General features: G+C 35.2%; 1 protein-coding gene across 1 annotated transcript in view; it reads left to right on the top strand.

Moving 5' to 3' along the window:
* LOC127435306 (receptor-type tyrosine-protein phosphatase beta-like) overlaps positions 1-23,809 on the top strand; it is a 100,734-nt gene that overhangs the window by 21,155 nt on the left and 55,770 nt on the right. Inside the window, 11 exon segments of the mRNA XM_051688675.1 lie at positions 2,185-2,448; positions 5,715-5,984; positions 6,270-6,376; positions 6,378-6,543; positions 7,164-7,430; positions 11,141-11,401; positions 13,674-13,937; positions 14,975-15,238; positions 16,407-16,670; positions 16,849-17,118; positions 18,388-18,651. Coding sequence (XP_051544635.1) covers positions 2,185-2,448; positions 5,715-5,984; positions 6,270-6,376; positions 6,378-6,543; positions 7,164-7,430; positions 11,141-11,401; positions 13,674-13,937; positions 14,975-15,238; positions 16,407-16,670; positions 16,849-17,118; positions 18,388-18,651 — 2,661 coding nt within the window.

Genomic DNA, 23,809 nt, shown 5'->3' with positions numbered 1-23,809 from the left:
GCCAGTTTTAACTAAATTAAATGTCTGTATTAAACCTTATTATTATGCTTTTGACCTGTCCCACCTCAGAAGTCTTGACTTTCTCAACTGAATCCAACAACTAAAATCATATAACATGTAAATTTAGTGGTATTCAATTCATTGTAGTAAATAATTATTTGTAATTGTTAGCAAAAATTCAGTTACATTTTTATTACCAATAAAGTTAATTTTAGCTGTGTTTTCCCCATTAAAAACATGTAACATTCCGTAGAATTGTGACACCCAAGTGACATAATTTTAACCCTTTCTAAAGCATGGCGAAAAGACAACTTAATAATCGTTCCACTTTCACAATTTTTAAAAAATGTTGTTGACTACTACATTTGTCACACTTTACATTCCTTACAAAAATCGAGAGCTCATGGCAAATTTGCTGTAAACTTGCAGCTAATTCACCACTGGTAATTTTCCCATGCAAATGAACTTTGCTGCAAACTTGCGACAAATTGTCCATTGTTGCCAAAGGTTTGCTGCAGGATCACCACTAGCAGTGAAGAGCTGCAAACTTCTGGCAAACATTTGCGGCAAATCACAAGCTCATTTGCATGTGAAAATAATTAGCAGAAAATTTGTGGCAAGTTTGCGGCTAGTTTACATTTTTTTGCAAGGGATGCAGTCATATTACTCAAGTTATATTTAAAATGTGTTTTTTTTGTATAATGCTTATAATTAGGGTTATGATTAAATGCATTAATTCAGTGCAATTGGTTATATAAAAAACGAATTTTTAAAGAAAAAAAAAAAAAAAAAAAACGCAACTAATCATGCCACCACAGCATAATAAGGAATTTTTGTTCCATCAGCTTTACAGGCAACACACCACACTTAAAGATGGCACAAGATAAGGATGCATTCTTGCAGTCTAACACAACTAGATGGAGCGCAACTCCAAATGCAACTTACCCTTACAAAATATCTAAACTAGCCGCAAATTTGCCGCTGGTTATTTTCACATGCATATGAGCTTTTGATTCACAGCAAATGTTTGCCAGAAGTTTCCAGTTCTTCGCCGGTGGTGGTGAACCTCCTGCAAACCTTTGGCAACAATGGATAAATTGCCGCAAGTTTGCCACAAAGGTCATTTGCATGTGAAAATGATCAGTTTCAAATTTGCTGCAAATTTTCCATGAACTCTCGATTTTCGTAAGGGTAGTAAAACTTGACCTAAAAACTTTGTTTTTACCCAAGACACAACCAAAGTGAGCATTTGTCTAACACATATGTGCATAGATGTGTCCTTAGAAAAGCCCCTTTAATAAGTTTACCTCGGACATATTGACAAATTCAGTTGCAAAATGGATTGCTGTTGAATGTAGGTCAATGATAGGCTTATGTTCAATGGGATGGAAATAAACAATACATTCCCTTCTAAAGCCACTTTTTGTATTGTCTAATCAATGCTTTTCTCTTCTGCCACAATAATTTATGTATTTATTCTGCATATCATGTAAAAATCCGATTGACAGTAATGTTTAATGTTTATTGCTCTAAAATTTGATCAGATATAAGAGTTTTAAATTGAATTTAGACATGCAGTTTACCCAAACATTGGTAACAGGGTTGCAAAAACTACAAACCTCGTTGAAAATGAATTGCAAATTAAAACGGCTATATATACATGTATCTTTCACTGACCATTAACTGAAAAAGAAAGCTAAATTGTAAGTTATTCATGGAAACTACCAGTAACTTTTACTTTGTTCAAAACTCTTTTTCTAATTGTGTGTGTGGCTAATGTTCACATATCTCTGCATGTACAATTTCCTCTGCAGTATTTAAAGCATGTTAACACCCTTTCCTGTTTTCAGCACTGAAAGGTTAGCTTTGTCTCTTTTGTTATCTCACCTTACGTCATGATGTTTCAATCCTAAAACATACTGCATTCCACTGACCCTGAATTAATTGAATTCTATTGATTTTGTTCTGCAATATCATTTGATTGACTGTTCTGTTTTACTCACCACTATAACCAAGAGCTAATTCAGACTACATTCACTTGTTTTGGCTCAATGGAGAATTATTACTAGATTACTAAAAATAAAAATACATTGTATATTATTTACTAGCGTTAGTGAGGTAAGCAAGTAGTATGCATTATTGTACAATCTTCAGTAAGTAAATAACCTCTCCGTTTCTATACAGTTCCCGCTGCTGTCTCTAACCTCCGTGTGGAGAACAATGGCAGCCAGAACAACCTGCAGGTTTTATGGGATCAAGCCTCTGGTGATGTGGACAGTTATCTTGTCAGTGTGATATCACCTGGTTCAAAGCCCATTGAGAAAAGCCTCTCCTCAGATACTACAGCGGTGATGATTCATGATCTAATTCCTGGAAAGGCCTACCAGGTGTCCGTCAACACCAGGAGTGGAACACTGTCTAATCAGACATGGGTCACAGGAAGAACTGGTGAGTAACAGAGAAAATGTCCCTGAAATGCAACATCTGCTATTTTATTTGGCCCCACTTTATATTGGGTGTTTTTAACTACTATATACTCACATTAAAACACAATGTATTTATTGTGTAACTACATGTTGTTCTGCAAAATTCTCAAGAGATTCATATTTGCTGCTATTGAGGTTGAGTAGATTTAGGGGTGTGTATTTATTGTTAGGATTTAGATTAGGATTAGGGTTTAGGGTATGGGATAGGGTTAGGTTTAGGGGTATGATTAACAGTGTAACAGCAGGTGTAAATAAATGCAAGTACTTTAAATGTAAGTACAATCCAACAACATGTATAGGTGCATCTCAATAAATTAGAATGTCATGGAAAAGTTCATTTATTTCAGTAATTCAACTCAAATTGTGAAACTCGTGTATTAAATAAATTCAGTGCACACAGACTGAAGTAGTTTAAGTCTTTGGTTCTTTTAATTGTGATGATTTTGGCTCACATTTAACAAAAACCCACCAATTCACTATCTCAAAAAATTAGAATACATCATAAGACCAATAAAAAAAACATTTTTAGTGAATTGTTGGCCTTCTGGAAAGTATGTTCATTTACTGTATATGTACTCAATACTTGGTAGGGGCTCCTTTTGCTTTAATTACTGCCTCAATTCGGCGTGGCATGGAGGTGATCAGTTTGTGGCACTGCTGAGGTGGTATGGAAGCCCAGGTTTCTTTGACAGTGGCCTTCAGCTCATCTGCATTTTTTGGTCTCTTGTTTCTCATTTTCCTCTTGACAATACCCCATAGATTCTCTATGGGGTTCAGGTCTGGTGAGTTTGCTGGCCAGTCAAGCACACCAACACCATGGTCATTTAACCAACTTTTGGTGCTTTTGGCAATGTGGGCAGGTGCCAAATCCTGCTGGAAAATGAAATCAGCATCTTTAAAAAGCTGGTCAGCAGAAGGAAGCATGAAGTGCTTCAAAATTTCTTGGTAAACGGGTGCAGTGACTTTGGTTTTCAAAAAACACAATGGACCAACACCAGCAGATGACATTGCACCCCAAATCATCACAGACTGTGGAAACTTAACACTGGACTTCAAGCAACTTGGGCTATGAGCTTCTCCACCCTTCCACCAGACTCTAGGACCTTGGTTTCCAAATGAAATACAAAACTTGCTCTCATCTGAAAAGAGGACTTTGGACCACTGGGCAACAGTCCAGTTCTTCTTCTCCTTAGCCCAGGTAAGACGCCTCTGACGTTGTCTGTGGTTCAGGAGTGGCTTAACAAGAGGAATACGGCAACTGTAGCCAAATTCCTTGACACGTCTGTGTGTGGTGGCTCTTGATGCCTTGACCCCAGCCTCAGTCCATTCCATGTGAAGTTCACCCAAATTCTTGAATCGATTTTGCTTGACAATCATAAGGCTGCGGTTCTCTCGGTTGGTTGTGCATCTTTTTCTTCCACACTTTTTCCTTCCACTCAACTTTCTGTTAACATGCTTGGATACAGCACTCTGTGAACAGCCAGCTTCTTTGGCAATGAATGTTTGTGGCTTACCCTCCTTGTGAAGGGTGTCAATGATTGTCTTCTGGACAACTGTCAGATCAGCAGTCTTCCCCATGATTGTGTAGCCTAGTGAACCAAACTGAGAGACCATTTTGAAGGCTCAGGAAACCTTTGCAGGTGTTTTGAGTTGATTAGCTGATTGGCATGTCACCATATTCTAATTTTTTGAGATCAGTGGGTTTTTGTTAAATGTGAGCCAAAATCATCACAATTAAAAGAACCAAAGACTTAAACTACTTCAGTCTGTGTGCACTGAATTTATTTAATACACGAGTTTCACAATTTGAGTTGAATTACTGAAATAAATGAACTTTTCCACGACATTCTAATTTATTGAGATGCACCTGTATGTACATAACAAGTACATTGTATCAAATGCTTAAGTACATAGTAGTATATGACACCTAATATTAAGTGGTTCCTATTATTTCGATGATTTATGCTCTGCAGACATTTAACTTTTGACCCTTCTTTTATTACTTAGAAGCCCTGAGTTACAATGTGAAAAATTTGCTAATGATTTGACCTTTTTTTTTTTTTTTTTACATCACTAGTAATCTTGTAATGTTCATTTATAAATGCATTAATGTTCATTGTGGTTCATGTTAGTTCAAAATGCACTCTTTTATAATTTAATAAACATATTTTCCATACAAATTATGCTTAAGTAAAAATGATTTTTAACATTCTTTTTTAATTTATTTTTTATTTTATTTTATTACATGAACAAGAAATAGTGGATTTTAAGAAAATAAAAACTAATAAATGCTATATCGTAAAATTAAGTAGAATTAAATAGGATTCTGCATTATTTTTTGGATGGAAATAGTAATTATATTTGTTATTTAACTACATTAGTTAACATAAACAATGAACAATACTTTTACAGCACTTATTAAAGTTAATTTCAACATATACATACACACACATATATATATTTTTAAATATAAAATTAAATACATTAAATATTTGTTCATATTAGTTAATGCATTATGAACTAAATTATTTTTATAATTTAACATTAAACAAAATTAATAAATGCTGTTAAAACTGACTGTTCATTGTAAGTTCTTTATACTGTACCTGATGCATTTACTAATTAACAAACAGAACAAGAACCTTATTGTAAAGTGTTACAAAATATGAAATAAACATGCCAAAAAAAAAAAGGAAAAAAAAAGAAAAAGCCTTTTCACATTTCCTGGTTTGGAACGCGGATGTAAAGTATAGCAGGGTAAACTTCCATAGCCAACAGCAGATATTTTTGCATTCCCATTTGTTCCAATAGCAAAAGAAAAAATCCACCATTACCTTTTCATTACTTTCCACAAGAGGAAAACAGTTTATAGCGGTACATGGATTACAACAGTCAGTAGAGAGAAAGATGACAAATTTCCTGTCACTCCCTCAGCAGATTGCAACAGTGGTAACTAGTTTTTTTTTTTTTTTTTTTTTTTTTTTTACTTAATGCCAGGGTAAAATAACACAAACTATATTATAAAAAGTTTGCTAGATTTACACTTCTAAATAAACTGGAAATGCGTCATCACAGTGCGTAAAAAGGGTCCATTTTATGTTGTTACAAACAGTAGAAAAATAAATAATGAAGGAAATATACTAATTGAAGGCTTTTGCATATATTCACTCCAAGTACATTGGCACATCAAAATCATAAATCTGTATGTTTACTTTATGAATACTGCAGCCCCAGGGCAGGTGTCAGATCTAATGATGGAGAACCTGTCCGCTCGTGGAGCTCTGAAGATCACCTGGACACCTCCTTCAGGAGAATGGGACCAAACCTGTGTGCTGCTCTCAAACGGAAGTGAGATCCTTGCTAACCAAACAATGAATCAAACGGTGAAGGAACTGATCTTGTCAGGGTTAAATTTGCAGCCTGGCAGAGTGTACAGCGCAGCGGTCAGTGTAGAGAGTGGAGGACTGGCTACTACCGTCTACTACCAAGGGGAAATAGGTATAACCTACATGCCAATACTGTCAATAAACTATAAAATGATTCAAAAATTTGACAAATTGGTAGAAGAGAACCTGAACATTCCTTGTGGCAAATTTGGAGGCTCTAACTGAAACCCTCTAGCGCCACCAAGAGTTCAAATTATGCTTATAACTTTTGAATGTGTTGTATGGTTGTATGCTATTCCGAACCTAGCCTTAAATTCCCAGCACTGTGCACATACATCTAAACCAGTGGTGTAATTATGGTTATGTAACATCTTGCTATTGGTCTGTTTGTTTTCAGGTTTTCCACCAGTATCCCAGTTACACATTCGTCACTCTGATGAGAGCTCCATTAGTGCTCTATGGAGTCACGCAGCTGGGTCGTCATCCCGTGATGGCTACATCGTTACAGCTTTTTCACGGCAACAGCTCTGCAGTTATTCAGACTCGAACTTTAAGCCGTGACATGAGAGAATGCACCTTTAATGTCATCACACCCGGTCGTCTGTACTATATTATTGTAACCACCACCAGACAAAACCTCCGGAGTTCTGCTTCACTCGAGGGACGAACATGTATGCCTAGCTTGCAATTTTCAAATCAAAAACTACTCAGTGTACCTATATTTGCTGACAGACTTATATTTTTTGTTTTACCAAGAGCGAAGAATATGACCAACCCGGTCTCATAACAAGTCGCAATAATTGTACAAGATGGAGAAATTGTACGAGTTGGCTTGTATAAACTTTTACACGCATAGAGAAAAATAAACTAAACAACAAACAATATTGTGATGATTAAAGTCTAACCCCTCACCCAAACACCAAACATAACCATTATTTTAATAGGAAACTAACTTATGTACCACAGAAGAAAGGAAACATATGGGTTTGGAACGAAACAAGGGAAGCATTTATCATTTGTATTGGATAAATAAATATGGAATCAGTAACACAATTTTGTTATAAAGTTTGCTTTCTTAAAATAAATTGTTAAATAGAAGGCAAGCTAAAATCTTATGCCTATATTGTATCGATTTGAAATTCTGTTTGTTGATTGGTTGGTCTCTGTAGGAATATAAGTTTTACCTTTTTGATTTCACCAAAAAGGTACCTTTATGATAATCTAGTATGAGTTAGTATGAGTTGTCATGAAATTGTGTTAATCTGACAGTAATCAAATTGTGTATCCTCAGTACCTTTGAAGGTGAATCACCTGAAACTCAGTAACAAGGGACATACAAACAGTCTGAATGCCAGCTGGGAGAAACCACATGGAGATCTGGATTACTATCATCTGCTGTTGTTGCGGGAAGGTCAGGTGGTCTACAACATTTCTGTTCCAGCAAACATCACCTCCACCGAACTTCAGTTCCTGAGAGCTGGCGCTTTACACAAGTTACTGGTGACCACTGTTAGTGGAACACAAACCTCCAAACATGCCGAGGCGGAATGTCGTACAGGTAACGTAACTGTGTGCAAGCATGCAGAAACCAGCTAAATGTGGTTACTTATTTTAAACTTTTTCAAAAAATGATACCAATGTTAAATGAAAACATGGTAAAATAACTTAAAGTTACAATTTAGATAATATGCACATACTTAACCAAAATCATACAAGACATGTGACCACAGGTAATCACAGCCATACTGATATTTAGTATACTAGCACGATTAAGTTCATATTGAGTAACTTGAATTTTAGACACAATATGGCAACCTGGTCGCATAGGATCACGTTACTATACCTACAGTTTTGCTAAATAATTTTTACTTGTCCCATTGTAGGTATCGCAGCTGTGTCCTGGTGAAATGAACACTAGAGGCGCTACAACAACAATGACTTTTAGGCTATGTCCACATTAATCCGAATACATTTGAAAACAGAATTTTCATTTTCGAAATGCTCTCTGTCCCCACTGCTGTTTTCAAGCGTTTTCCAAACGTTTCTTATCCACACTGAAACTTATAAAAATGCTTAAATCTCCTTAATGTGCACGTAGAAAATCGCCTTTCCATGTAAAGTCTGAAACACAATTGTCCTCGTGTTCCATAGCTTAGGGTGACCATACGTCCTCTTTTTCCCAGACATGTCCTCTTTTTCGAACCTTAAAAAAGCGTCCAGCCGGGATTTCTAAATTTGCAAAAATGTCCGGGATTCGGCTTTAGTTGCATTACGATGTGCATCTGGTCTAATACTTCATTGTGTGTGTGCGCATAATTGCATTGCTTTAACCCCTCTTTGTAAGTCCCGCCTTCTTGCACACCAATTGGTCGAATATAAGAGGCTTGCAGCAACAATTGGCCAAATTCCTGCCTGTCAATCTCTCCACGAACACATAAAGCTCTGTTGTGTTCGGCATCAAACAGTTGCTTGACAGTAGCAGCAAATGACAGCTGAGTGAAAACAATGCCCAAACGAAAGTGCAAATTTACAGAAGATTTGCGTCCAGGTCAAGATCCATGGGAAGCAGAATGTATGACATGTAAAGCTGGCACTTATGTGTCAGTTGCTAATAAAGGTGCAAGTGATTTAGAAGCACACATTAGCTCTGCCAAGCATAAAGGGTCAGCAAAAGGTGAAAGTTCATCAGGTAAATTAACGAACTACTTTTTGCGACCAGGTAAAATTGTTATCACATTGCTTCATTTTCCATGGCCATTCAAAATAATAGAAATAGTAAATGAAGGTACACTCATGGCATCAAATATTTTATTTTAGTACATGGACATTCAAAAGAATGTTGGAAAATGTTGTTTATTTATATATATTTATGTTATGCTAATAGAGTGTCTTTTTCACAGTATTAAAGTTTGCATTCATAGTAACACTGTTTTGAACCCTAAAAAAAAAGGTGTCCTCTTTTTGGAAAACCAGAATATGGTCACCCTACCATAGCCGGACAGCTATTCCGAGTAAACTTTTCATCGCCTTTGAAGGAATGTAATGTGAAGGTTGTACAAAGTAACATTTAACTTTAACAACTCTTGGTAGCTGGCACAGCAACAGCAATACATCATGGGCCACTGTCTTGATTTTTTTTTGGGTTGAATGATCACATGACTGCATTACATAAGAACAAATACATCATCGTTATCGGATATTTCTGTTTCCCAGTCCACACTATAACACAGCATTTTTTAATTTATCCACTTGGGAGAGATTTTTCGAAAAACTCAGTTTTCGCTGGACAAAAACACTGTCTCAGAGTGGACTTAAGGCCAAAATGTAGAAAAAAATATGTGTTCTTCAACGAAAACCTATTAGTGTGGACGTGACATTTACTTTCACACAAATCATGAGTAAAACGTCAGATTATCAGTTCATACACAGTTACTTTACACACTTACTTCCTTTTTGCCCTATCTTATGACATCTAAACTCTTTTACTATAGCGAATGACTTGTAAGGCGATACACTTTAACATTTGGATTTCTTGAAAATTAGCAGAATTGGAAGTAAACTTTGCAAGACATGACTCTCCAAGAAAAGAATCGAATAGCTCTGCAATAGTGCTTTAAATACATTAAATGATGCATTTAAAACACGATTTACACCAAATGTCATGTTATATAATGTTATACTGCATTATATTCTTCAAAGATTTAACCATGACTATTCATGTAGTATTAGTATTTTAAATATTAATAAGTATGATAATGTACTAAACGTTTTTTTTTTTTTTTACAATTATGAAAAGATATAACAAAAGCAATATATATAATATTTATACATTTATAGTGCATTTTAAACAGGCTTGATAGAATGTGCTATCAAACATATACAAAGCAGTGGTAAACTATTTTCCCAGATATTAAATTCATGATATAATCTCTGCAAAGCAATTCCCTGTTCCAATACAAAGGGGATTTGTGGAATTTCAGGAAGCTTGATATAAAAGGAGCATGTTGTATTAAACACATCCTGCTGAGCTGAAATGGGTTTTCTATTTTGAGCCAGAAATTTATGAACTCTTGTGAAGTGGTCTAAACAATGAAGTAGTCACACTCTAAAACAACTTTAAACATACAGAAAATAACATAAGCTTACTGTCAGAAATGCACTTTTATATTAAAAGACAATATTTGTCCCCTGGAAATCATTTTCAGGTGGATTATTTTTACATTTAACCATTTCAAAACAGCATTTCTCTTCGTTATTCATTAAAATACAGTTCTTTAATGAGAACAATTATGTGTGTTAATTATAAAACAGACCTAAATACAAAAGTCATAGTAAATAACAAAAAAAGATATCCACACAACAAACACTGCTAGAAAACATTTTAAACAATTGTCTGGTGACTATGTTCGGTCATACAGGTCTCTACAGTCTACAGTCACAGTAGATTTTAATATTTCATTTCAATGCTCTTTCATGTTTTGGAGCTAATGGGAGTGTATCCTTTATGTTCAGTGTTTTAAGAGCTGATTAGATTTTTCTATTCATATTTCTTTTTTTAATAATTCATAACTCATATGATCTGCACATTAAACAACACTGACCTTTGAGACAGTGAATACAGATATATGACAGCTTCAGGTCAATACAGTGTATACAGAGACACTAAACCCATAGTTGTGTGTGAAAAACAAAGTCATCCTTGTTGCAGCTAATTCTGGTCAAGAAATCTTAGAATAGAGTATACATCAATATTAGAAAATAGAATTGTAAAAATGGCATTCAAGAATTTCTGAGAAATTCAAGCATTTCAGACAGCAGTGAACACCTTTTTTAGACTCCCTTATGAAAATCGAGAGTTCATGCCAAATTTGCCACAAACCTAACTCAAATTCGCCACTGATAATTTTCACACAAATGAGCTTTGCGGCAAACTTGCGGCAAATTGTCCATTGTTGCCAAAGGTTTGCTGGAGTTTCACCACCACCGGCGAAGATCTGCAAACGTCTGGCAAACATTTGCAGCGAATCAAAAACTCATTTGCATGTGAAATTAACGAGCGGCAAGTTTGCGGCTAGTTTAGATTTTTTGTAAGGGTTAGCTTATTGTTTTCCCAGGGAACACACAATGGATGCACTGTAAGTCACTTTGGATAAAAACATCAGCCATGTAAATAAAAGTAATGTTAATTTTTCACAAATTGATAATTACTAGGCTGGTGTCTATCACTCGTTTTTGTGACTGTTACTCTTCTCTTTTTCTGGTTTTTAGTTCCCGCTGCTGTATCTGACATCATAGTCACTAATAATGCACCACACTCTCTTAATGTGTCATGGAAAGCTGCAGAAGGAGATGTGGACAGTTATATGGTGATGCTGAAGGACCAGGAGAAGACCATACACACACTCACTGTGTCTAAAGTGACTACAGAGTGTGTGTTCAGCAGTCTTGTGTCCGGTCGACTGTACACCATCTGCATTAGCACACACAGTGGCAGTTACACAAACCAAAGCATTTTACACCAGAGAACACGTAAGATGTTTCGAGAGTAATAACTCTTTTATTGCATTATTTGTGTCATATTTTGTTTCATATTTCATTAGGAAACTAATGTCTGAATCATATCTCACCCCCAAATCAAAAGAAAGTAAGCCTATTTTTAGAATCAATAAGAATTTTTGCATTGTTACTTTATTTAAATGACAATCAAACATCCCGCCCCCAATTCTCATTAACATAATGCTGTGTGTATCTTCTCTGAGTACCTTATGTCACTAAAGTTTTGGATCATTTCTGTAAAAATACATTTATAACTATCCAAAACATAACATACTTCTGTATACATTAGAAAAGATTAAAAGTACCTCTGATAATATGGCGAACAGCAACAGTTGCTAAGGTTGAACTGATCAGAAAAGTTTCTTACCCTAAGAGACCCAAGCATTGATCTTTTTTTTTTCTCCTCCTTGAAAGTGTTTTTTAGGAAGCCACTGATTATAAAAATACACATTTTGTTTTGGAGTGAATTTTGGAAAAACGTTGCAATGCTGGGCATTTAGGTTTGTAAAATTTCACCACTGTTGTTTTAAACAGTAAGTGAAAGTTTTAAATTCAAAACAAACGAGGACTGTTGATATTCATGAAATATTTGTTGGTATAATCAGAATAATAATAAAAAAATTTGCCATCTCTATGTAATGTAGTATATTTAATATACCATGAATACCATATAAAAAAAAAAAAATCAAGATGGAACAGCTAAAAAAAAAATCTTTTGGAATAGATTATATGATTTACTGAATTGACTCCATTGTGTGAATATTAAAAAAAAGGTTGAGCGATGAATTTTTGCTTAGCTTAGAAAACTTGTCTAAAATTGATATTTGATATATACAGTAGTACATATATGATATTGTTACGATGAATTATTATGTAATATTTTTCAATCATAAACATGCTGGAGAATTAAAGGTCAAATACTTGGAAAACTGTTAAATCTGTTCTAAAAGTAAAGTGTTAGCAATTGTATCATGATAGACCTGGACATGATAGATTTTATGATAAATATTTTATTTTTTTCACCCATTTAAAGAAATAGTTCACCCAAAATGATAATTCTGTCATCATTTACTCACGCTCATGTAATTTCTAGCCCATATGACTTTCTTTCTTCTGTGGAACGCAAATAGAAATGCCATATCACCCTGCAGCTCTTGCCTGGTTGCCCACTAAAGCTAAGCAGGGTTGAGCCTGCTCTGTACCTGGATGGGAGACCTCCTGGGGAAAACTAAGGTTGCTGATGGAAGTGGTGTTAGGGAGGCCAGCAGGGGGTGCTCATCTTGTGGTCTGTGTGGGTCCTAATGCCCCAGTATAGTGATGGGGACACTATACTGTAAAAAGGCACTGTCTTTTGGATGAGACGTTAAACCGAGGTCCTGACTCTCTATGGTCATTAAAAATCCCAGTGCACTTCTCGTAAAGAGTAGGGGTGTAACCCTGGTGTCCTGACCAAATTCCCCCCATTGGCCCTTATCTATCATGGCCTCCTAATAATCTCCTTCCCTGAATTGGCTACACCACTCTACTCTACACCAATATAGCTAGTGTGTGGTGGGTGTTTGGTGCACTATGGCTGCCGTCGCATCATCCAGGTGGATGCTGCACACTGGTGATGGTTGAGGAGATTCCCCCTGTGCTATGTAAAGTGCTTTGAGTGCCTAGAAAAGCGCTATATAAATATAAGGAATTATTATTATTATTTTAAAGAATGCTGTAATCGCTGATTTCCATAGAATGGCAGTTTTAACAGGTTTTTGTTCACTCTAAAGCATAAAAAGCACCCAAAAATGGTTATAAATGTACTCCATGCAACTTGTGCCATATTACAAGTCTTCTGAAGGCATTCAATAGATTTTGTTGGGAAACAAACTGCAATTGAAGTTATTTAACAATGAAAATATTGAGTTCTGCCAATCTTGACTCCACACAAGTCGTATGGACTACTTTTATGACACTTTTTGCTCCTTCAAGTGAGTCACTATCAACTGCTGCTGTATCCAAATCAGGGATCACAACATTCTTTAAAAATATCCTTTTGTGTTCCACAGAAGAATTTGGAATGACATGAGGGTGAGTAAATGATGACAGCATGTTCATTTTTGGGTGAACTTTTAAACGTAGTTTGTACTTACGGTAATTCCTTATTGAGAATGTCGAGATGTGTTTGCAGGATTTTGTTGTCCAAATACTCTGAACTTCAATAGAGTCATATAAATCACTGCTGCTGTATCATTTCCTCATCTAGAGCCATCAGCAGTACAGAATCCCACTGCAATCCACTCAGCCAGAGATGACTTCCTCAAAGTCTACTGGAACCACGCGTCTGGAGATTATGACTATTATGAAGCAGCGATTGAATATAACAGCACACTTCTGCAGCATCATAAACTGAATAGATCACACAACGAGTGTGTGTTCAGTGATCTGATTCCTGGACGTCTCTACACTGTGACTATACGCACCTGGAGTGGACACTACAACTCTACCGTTTCTATACCTGGCCGAACATGTGAGTGATGTCATGTTTTCTCTATTACTCTGTTTCATTGACTCTTCCAAATTCAGTAAGCTGCTAACATAGACAGTATTTTAAGGCATCATATTCATGCTCCTGACATGAACGCTGAGGTGGGCAGTATCAGTAAAAACAATTCATCCAAGATGGTGGACGAGGAGAGAGAAATATTGACTAGAAAGTTACTTATATTTCATTCATGTAATCCGATACATTTAATGTTTTCATTCCATAACCAACTACGTTTACAAGCTTGCTCAAGTGTGATCAAATTGCGTATTAGCTCAACTGATAGACCAGGGTGAAGTCCCGAAGAGCATGCGAGTCAACACCTGAGCCGAATGTGTCAAAAGAATGTGGTTGCTTCAGAAAGTTTGTTTTTAATCTGACATTTTCGGTTAGGTTTAAGGTTTAGGGTATGGAGGCAGGTGTTGTTGATTTGAAACTCAATAGACCTTTTATAACCTCATCTATTTCAGAAAAAATGTACCTAGCTTTTAGCACCACACAGTGGACATTTCACCTTAGAATTTCCACAATATATGTAATGAACCACATACTGTAATATCATTTTGCAAATATGTTGCCACATGAGATCTGGCTGCTTAAAATATTGCTACAAGTTCTAACATTCTGTTTACTTTTTTCTGAACTTGGAGCTAGATGATAGCTTATTGTAAATTAATTATACAATTACACAAAGTAACTTAGGGACAAAGTAACTTAGGCTTATATCGGAATGGGAAAAACATCTTGGTTACTCTCGTAACCTTGGCTCTCTGAAAGGAAGGATTGAGGCACTGCGTCAGATATGCCCACGATGTCAGCATAGGTGGAGTGCCAAGCATCAAAGTCAACGCCCCCTTGGGGGTGCTCCCATAGCGTCAGCTTCTGACAAAGCGTCGAAGTTACTTTCTTGAAAGGGAAAACAATGTTTAGTATGAACTTGAAATGGTTAAATAAGATCCTAGTGAGGTTGTATTCAGTGGGCTAAAATAAAGGTGATCTTATTTCATTCTTATATTTTTCAGTTCCGGGTGCTGTAGGTAATTTGTCCCTGGCGGAGCGTGGGAGCACATTTTTGAGAGTAAACTGGACGTCTGCTCCAGGAGATGTTGATAAGTATGAGGTTCAGATTTTCTTCAACGACACACAGGTGTTACCAGCTAAAAATGTGAGTAGCACAGTGAGGGAGCATATCTTCACTGCGCTCACACCAGGACGGCTCTACAAGATTGTGTTGTCGACTCACAGCGGGTCATACCAGCGTGCTGAGATTGTTGAAGGACGTACAGGTAAAAAAAAATATTATTAAAATTTAAAAGTATTTATCCAATGTATTTGTTGCACTGCCTTTTATTAATGGGTTGTTGACATGAAATACTTTTGGAAAGTTGACATATCTTGCAGTGTGACATGCTATAGTCTATATAAAACTATTTTAAACAGCGTTTGGCTAATTCTTATATATAATAAAAAGGTTATTAAAAAAGCTGAAAAACTTTCCTATATGCATTCAAATAAATGTAAACCTAAAATATTAATGTTGATAAATAAAAATATTGATTTAAATATTAAACAAGAGTTTGTACAAAGAATGAAAAAACAATAAATAAACTCAAACGTAAAACATTCGGGTGCATTGCACTAATTTTTTTGGTGGTGGGATGAAAAATGGTCATGAAAAAATACATAAAAATACAAAAATCTTAATGGTCTATAATTTGGAATCATTTTTCTTTTTGTGAAATATAGGATAATTTTTGTTTCTTTCTTTCTCTTGATCTTGGAGTAAAATGTGACCTGGACATGTTTTGTAAGATGGTGATAAAATACGAGTAAAATACTTAAATACAAGTTAAAATGAAAAGTTACATTTGTGCTAAATTTAAACTGAAAAATCACAGTTTAGCACTAAAAGTACCTCATGATGTGTTATATTTTTAACCTAAATTCCCAGAATTTAAATTAAAACTAGGGCTTAAAATTTATAATCGATTTTTTATGACGATGTATTAACCAAATTAACCCCATTTATCAATATTCGCCAAGAAAAGCACCCAAATGAAGACAAGACAAAGACATTATTGACGAGTAAAGCACTGAATAGACATTACAATATGTGGCTTTAGAAGTCATTATATTGTCAGTCCACATCACTCCATTTTTGTGACTGATTTTGTTAATTTATCTGAGGTAGAATTAAGGGCCGTTCACATTCACAAATATATGAAGGTGTTTCTTCAAGCTTGAATTTGCTTTGATGGTAGGAAAATTCCTTATTACGGAATTTACATACGGGTCAGGGGGCATTTTTATCACTGTATCATCTTTTAAGTGCATTATTCTATAATTCAATATTATAATTGACATTCCTAGTAAAAAAATATATATATTTTATTATCACAGTTAAATATCTTCCAGTAAGAGCTTTGTGATGTTTCCCTTCACACCACACCACAGTTCCCAGTCAGGTTGAAACTCTACATCTCAACACTGGTACCACAGACGGCAGTCTCACAGTCTCTTGGTCAGCTGGTGATGGAGATGTGGACTTCTACTCTGTGTCTCTGTATGAGGGGACACATATTCAGGACATCAGACATGTCCCTAAACACATCACACAAACAGAGTTTCACCAGCTGTTACCTGGTCAACTGTATTCGGTCACTGTGCATTCAGTCAGTGGAGCGTTAACAAATGACCGCACAACCAGCGGTAGAACAGGTGAGAGGCACCATTGACGAGGGCGATGATAATATGAAAACAGTAGAATTGTTTATTATGGCTTGAGAGACAATAGCAATTGTCTTTAAAGAGTTTTTTTTTATTTTATTTTTTTTTGGTAATACTTGCTATGAAGTCTGAATATTTAATGTTTTTTAAGTGTGTGTGTGTGTTTCAGTCCCTTCTACAGTCACAGGTATACAGGCAGATAATGTTGACAGCACTGACTGTCTACTGGTCACATGGATGGCTGCAGTGGGTGTTTATGATGAATACAGACTGCAGTTAAAAGATGACCGTGACAGAGTGATCGCCAATACCTCTGTGCCCGCTGATTCCAACCGCCATCTGTTTAAGAGTTTAACTCCAGGCAGCTGGTACAAAGTCTATGTACAGACCATCAGTGGCATTGCCAAAAGCAAAGAGCTCACTGCGAAGGGATTAACACGTAAGATACGAATATTAAAGCAAATATTTTATCACTGTTTATTATGTCCTTAGGATTCCAGTGTCAAACAAACAAAAAGAAACCTTTATTTTACAATGTTTGTTATTTAAAAAACATGTTATTACAGTGGTAATAACTTTAACAATGTGTAATTACAAGCAGCTACACAAAATAATTACACAGTAATTACATTTTACACAAGATAACTGAAGCTTATTTTAATTTAAAATGGCTGTAAACTTATAACTAAGCCTTACAAGTATCTGCACTTGCTGAGCTCAAACAAAAAATATTTTTGCATTTTTTAAAATGTGTTTGTTTAAAGTCAAAGTCGTAAAAAATCAAAATAGCCCAAATTTACTTTCTTAACGCACATTCCTGGTTTCCTAGTCTGATTGTGGACGATTCATCAGTACATATTATTTCAAAGAAAATGTTTGTCTTCATAATCTGTCTCTGAAACATCTTTTTTCCATCACCAAACAAACACAAAAATGTCACTTTTCACCATCTAATTAATTCCCCATGGATAAAATCAAATCCCATCGTGTTCCACTGAAAATGTCCTGAAATAAGGGTTGTGAATGACATTTCATGTTGAGTTTCAAGAGTAATATTTAGAGTTATAGAGTTCTTATCTTATGTCATTTGATGATATTTAAGTGTACACTTAGTCCCTAAATTACTAGGATCCCTTATAAAGGGTACTAATTTGCTTGTGCAATCTCCTAAACTGCGTTTGTGTGTTTTGCGGGTGATTTATGCTTTTAAAAAAAAGGAGGCTTTCATGTGTGGTAATTGTACCAAATGTAACCAAGCCGCTCATTTACAGTGAAGTTATGATTTCCAAGGCCCCAAGCAACTGTCCAGCTGGGGGCCCCCTTTTGGTGTACAACCAGTTGAAATTACATAAAAGTGATTTTATATCATAATTTTAAAATCATTTCTGACAGCCATTGTAGCCAAGTACATTTCTGTGATACAGTGTTGCATTTTTAGATTTGTAAAATAACTTTCAATGTTTGGATTCAGATGTTTGGAATTGTGCGAATGGGTAAACCTGCAGCACTTTGCCTTCACAATGCATGAGAACCGCTCCAAAGCTGCTGAAAACAACACAATAATTGTGGTGTACAATGGCAAGCTTGATTTTACTTGAAATGTGCAGAAACGCACAGATTCGGTGTGGATCATTATGTGAGCAAAGCCTTTACCAGCATCTATGGTTGCAGGACAGTTTACTAGATAAAACTCATGTTGTTTCCCCAGGTCCAGCGGCAGTATCTGGATTGCGTTTAATCTCCAACACGAGCAGTGAACTCTCATTGCGCTGGACTGCAGCGGCGGGTCAGGTGGACGAGTATGAGCTGTCTCTGTATGATCAGAGTGAAACTCTACAGTCACGCAGGACGCTTGGAAATGATGATCACAGCTCGTCCTTCACACACCTGCTGCCGGGAACGCTCTATAAGATCACAGTCATGAGCAGGAGAGGGACGCTGAGCAGTCAGTCCTCTATATGGGCACGCACAGGTGAATACTGAAGCTGATGTGTGTCATTTCTGCACCGCTAGTGTCACCAAACTGAATAGAACATACATTTACCATTTTCAAAGGTTTCCTGAACACTTTGCTCTTATGCCATACTTATGCCTTTGATCGGATAACTCAGAGGGGCTATATTTGCCCTCTGAAATGGATTTTTAGACCTCTGGAATCGATTTTGAGGGGCTTTTTTTTTTTTTTTCTTTATGAGGGCATATTATTTATCTATTTTTTTTCTAAAAAATAATAAAATCAGAGCTTTAAGTTCAGAGATTTCTGTTAATCAAAAAACACTTCATATTAGCTACATAGAGTCACTAAAACTCATAACTAGATAAAGATTATTATTGTTCACAAAAAAATATCAAAGATTAAAATTATCAGTGAAAACTTAAAAAGTATATAAAAAGTAAAATGGTCCAGTTACAGAGAAAATGAGTTTAGTTTTTGAATATTCAATAAATGTTTGAATGAACAGTCTCATTTAATGAATCTCTCAAACCTGACTTTAGATTATCTCTGTATAATCTGACAAGTGACTGTCTGATTGACGTAAATCAACCCATCACAGGTCACTTTTTTAGCATTTTTTGATAAAGTGTAGTGCGTCACTGTAGGTAGATAGAACTAACTGTGGTGTTATAATGATGAAAACTTACACTATAAAAAATTAAAACAAAAATGTTCATTTTCTATAGGTACGTAATAAAAACAAAATAAAAAAAATTATTGTGAAATATATATATATAGTTACAAATAGAAAATGAGATTACTGCTTGAATTTCTGATTCACATGTGGATGGCCATGAAACGTCTCTTTTCTGATTGGTCAACCCGCACCGTATTCTGTTCTTCCTCAGTGCTGTGCGATTGAATAAAAGTTCACCACTGTTAAGATGAATTTTTCTTCTTTTGATAGTGAAATGTATTAACATTTATTATTCAGAAGGTATGACTGCTCCATGTTTATTGCAACTGTGCTATCACTCTCATCAAGTATTTGGATTTATACATGGTATAACAGAACAGGATCCCGTTTCCCAATAATGATCGATCTTAGCGGTTAAGAGCGTTTTTTATGAGCAATTTTAAGAACGTTTGTTATTTTTTACTTGTGTTTCCCAAAACTGCACTTAACATGAACGTGCGAGGATGCGCTTTAAGTGCTACTTAAGAGAGACGCTGTCCATGTGACAGTGCTGAAATGTGACTGTATAGTGCTCTTCATCATTGTAACTTCATTATATTTGTGTCTAATTTTACAATCATTTGTAATTTACCTTGCTAAAATTTGTTTTAAAATATTTTCTTAAATATTCAACCTAATTAACTATTTACATATTGTTTTTACAATAATTTTGTTCAGAAAGATCTATTTCTTTTACACAATCTGCTTCCATAATCAGGTGTGCAATTGTAATATTTCGTTCGATATAATATAATATATTCTCGATATAAACTTCCAGGATTAGTGAAAACAGTGGAGGCCCTGTGTGTTGATCCTGCTAATTACATGCATTCATTGAATATTACGAGGTTTAATGTGTTATTGCAGAGCGCAGTATAAGGAGACGTTTGGAAGATGCGCTTTAAGGACATTTACCAATAAAGCGGAGGTCTGCTCTTTACTCTCAAAAGTGATAATGGTGACAGCAATGCTGTATGTGCAGTGCCACAACTTAGTGCTGGCGAGAGAGACTTTGAGTGTCAGAGAGGAAGAGGAGATGAGGATAAAAGCATCTGCAAAATGAATAAATGTAAATGTAGGATGATGAGCCAGTATAGGCCTATGCGGATGATTTTCATGCACGGTAGCAAGTTAATTACTTTTTTCTTCTCTCTCTAATATTAATTTATACAGTCGTCTGCATCAATCATGCCACCACTTTGTTGTTACCAACTTGCCCGCACAAATAACATTATTTGTTTACTAATTAATCTATTCATCCATTTAGACTATCTATTTTATGCATTTCATTATTATTATTATTAGGGCTGCAACTAACGATTATTTTGAAATATTTTATATATATATATATATATATAAAGGGCGTATGGATTTAGTTCGATCTACATTACTGAATTCACAATTCTATACTCTGACAAATCTTTGAATAAAGCCTTAATCATGAAAAGTTAAATTTGAATTTATTATTATTATTATTATTATTATTATTATCATCATTGATATTACTATTTTCAGGACATATGCAAAACATATCCTTTCCTTTTAAAAATGAACAGAAAGTACTCTTTATTGTATGATGATTCATCAGGGATGGAGTGGGACAAAAATCAGCCCAGCAATGGTGACACTAGAATAGAAATGTGAATAATTCTGCCCAGCTGAAATATACATAATTATGTTAGATACATATGCTTGTACACAATCACTGATTTCATTCAATTTTCATTTAAAATACTAAAAATGTAAGTTTTAAAATAGTCTTGTCATTGATTACATGTTTCTAAACTATTCTTTTAAAAAATATGGGTATGTTTATCCAGTGAAATAATGTTTGCCATGCTATAAATATACTGGTGAAATCAGACATTACATTTGGCATTATCAGGACAATCAAATATCAGGACCCTTAGCATTATTATTATACATTATATTCAGCATTACATACAGTTTAATATAGTACAATCATCTGTTAATGCTATGCAGATTCACTATCGTGCTGAAAATAGCATAGTTGCTCATTGTATTACAGGAGGAGGAGAAATAATCTAAAACACTTTAAAATCTGGCACACCTTGTCCTCTAAGACACACACTACCGGTCAAAAGTTTAGGGTCACTTACTCATTCTTTATTATAATTTTTTTTCTTCACATTGTAGAATAATAGTAAAGTCATCAAAACTATGGAATAACATAAATGGAACTACTTTTGGATTTTGTGACTAAACAAAATCCAAAATAAATCAAAACTGTGTTATATTTTAGCATCTTCAAAGTAGTCACCCTTTGCCTAGAATTTGCAGACATGTACTCTTGACATTTTCTCAACCAACTTCTTGAGGTATCACCCTGAGATGCTTTTTAAACAGTATTGAAGGAGTTCCCATCTATGTTGGGCACTTATTGGCTGCTTTTCTTTATTATTTGGTCCAAGTCATCAATTTCAAAAAATGTTTTTTTTTTTGTTTTTTTTTTTTTTTTTAAATAAATTTTAGTTTTATAATGAAATAAATTAATATGGTGGCACAATTATATTTTTGTCTACAAAACTAATTTCAAACATTTAAGCATACGCCTTCAGATCAAACGATTTTTAAGATCATGAGAAACATTTCAGTCAAGTGTTTCAAAACTTTTGAGCGGTAGTGTAAGTATGATATCCATGAAAGCTATATAACTGATTACATTAAACTCATGCAACATCATACCACGCTTTCAGTCTCAATCAAAATGATGGCACTTCCTTTCTCTGTAAAAAGAGATCATTTTCTATCCGTTCCGGAGTGGAACGTCAATAAATTGCCCTTTGAAGGTCTCTGTGTTGTTCTGTCTTTTCTAAGTGTTGAAGTAAAACAATTATTGTTAATTTACACTTTACAAATTTATTCTGTTATTAATTTGATCTGACTCCAATTTTATATTAATCTGACTCAAATTTTAAATTGACCTCTAATTTATATTTAAGCTCTAATTAATTTCTGATCATTCTTTTCATTTGATCTTTTTAAGTTATTGATTACTCTGAATCATCTTAATTTTCTTTTGTCCTTTCAGTCAATACTTGAATGTCGCTTAGAGTCTCTCGCCAGATGTTATATCAATTACTAGGATCTCACGTCACAAGATAGCCAGCTCAGTTCATTGTCAGAGGTTGTAGGGTAATCTAAATATCATCTGATTTGGCTTCTCTCATAATCAGATGATACCATTGCTTAGACACGTACACACAACTTGCTATGATGGACGATAAGCAGTGACTGAAGTCTTACATGGATTCTCCTATCATTAAGCTTCAGTAATGGTCTTATCCTGGTCTCATACTGGCGGTAACAAACAGTATCTTAACACAATCTACCAGTCACAAATGATTTCAGAGAAATTCAGAATAAATCAAATAATAACAATTTATTTGCCAGGTAGGATATAAAACATAAGTTACAAAATCAATCAAAGCCAATTTCACACATGATCAGAATAAACAAACATTTCTAAAAATAAAAGACAAGTCAAAGTAACATACCTGGCAATAGAAAGTGACACGCAGCGATAAGCGTGGGCGATCTGGCTTACAGATTCCCTGAGCTTCTTGCCAACCCTCCTTAAATACCAAACAATTCTATTGTTATTTCAGATGTGTTTGTTTGATGTTATTCAGGATTTGGTTTTCAATTTAGGAGGTTGTAAGTAGACCTTCGAAACTTGATTGAGTAGGTGTTTTGATGTTTACAACAAATGCACCTAATCTGATGGTTCCCGTGAGGGATCTGGGAGGGGTCATGTCTCTGATAGAATATAGTATTTACAAAGTTCTTAAATCTTACTTGTGATTTGACTTTGCTGAAAGGGAATGAAACCGTTTTACCAGTTGCAATGAGACCTCTTGATTGATACCAAACATGTGTGATCAAAGAAAACCTTTTACATTACAGAACAGGATAAGTCATAACTTAGTTTTTAATGTCCTTAAAGTGACCTGAGTTGAGAGAGAGAGAGCAGATGTGAGTAAGATTTGCGAGAACAGGATAAGTCATCTTAAAGTGACCTGAGGTGAGATAGATTTGTGTTTTATGGTCCTTAAGAAGTAGGGAGTGTTGTCTTTAGGTGGAGATGCTCATCTGTGTGCGAGTTTTATGACATTGGTTCTCACAGAGCCTTTTAGGTGTAGACATTCCGGTGCCAGCCTTACATCTCCATTGTGATCGGTTTGACGTTAGCTCAGTGAAGTGTAACGGAGACTCGCATGTGATAAAAACAAACAGTTTTGCGAAATACAGCACACGCCTTCTTTAAACGCACCTGAAGCAGCAACCGCTCCACATTAAACTATGATCTTTTTTGAAGTGTTTATGAAGTGCTCTTGTGCTCTGGACAACTTGGGTCATGTTTTTTCCGCTCCATCATTATTCAAACAAGTTTCATCATGCAACACATTTTCACTGGGCTGTAAAGTGACGTCACTG

Source organism: Myxocyprinus asiaticus, chromosome 45 (genome assembly GCF_019703515.2).
Source record: "Myxocyprinus asiaticus isolate MX2 ecotype Aquarium Trade chromosome 45, UBuf_Myxa_2, whole genome shotgun sequence".
NCBI lineage: Eukaryota > Metazoa > Chordata > Actinopteri > Cypriniformes > Catostomidae > Myxocyprinus > Myxocyprinus asiaticus.
This window is presented reverse-complemented; position numbering and strand designations above follow the sequence as displayed.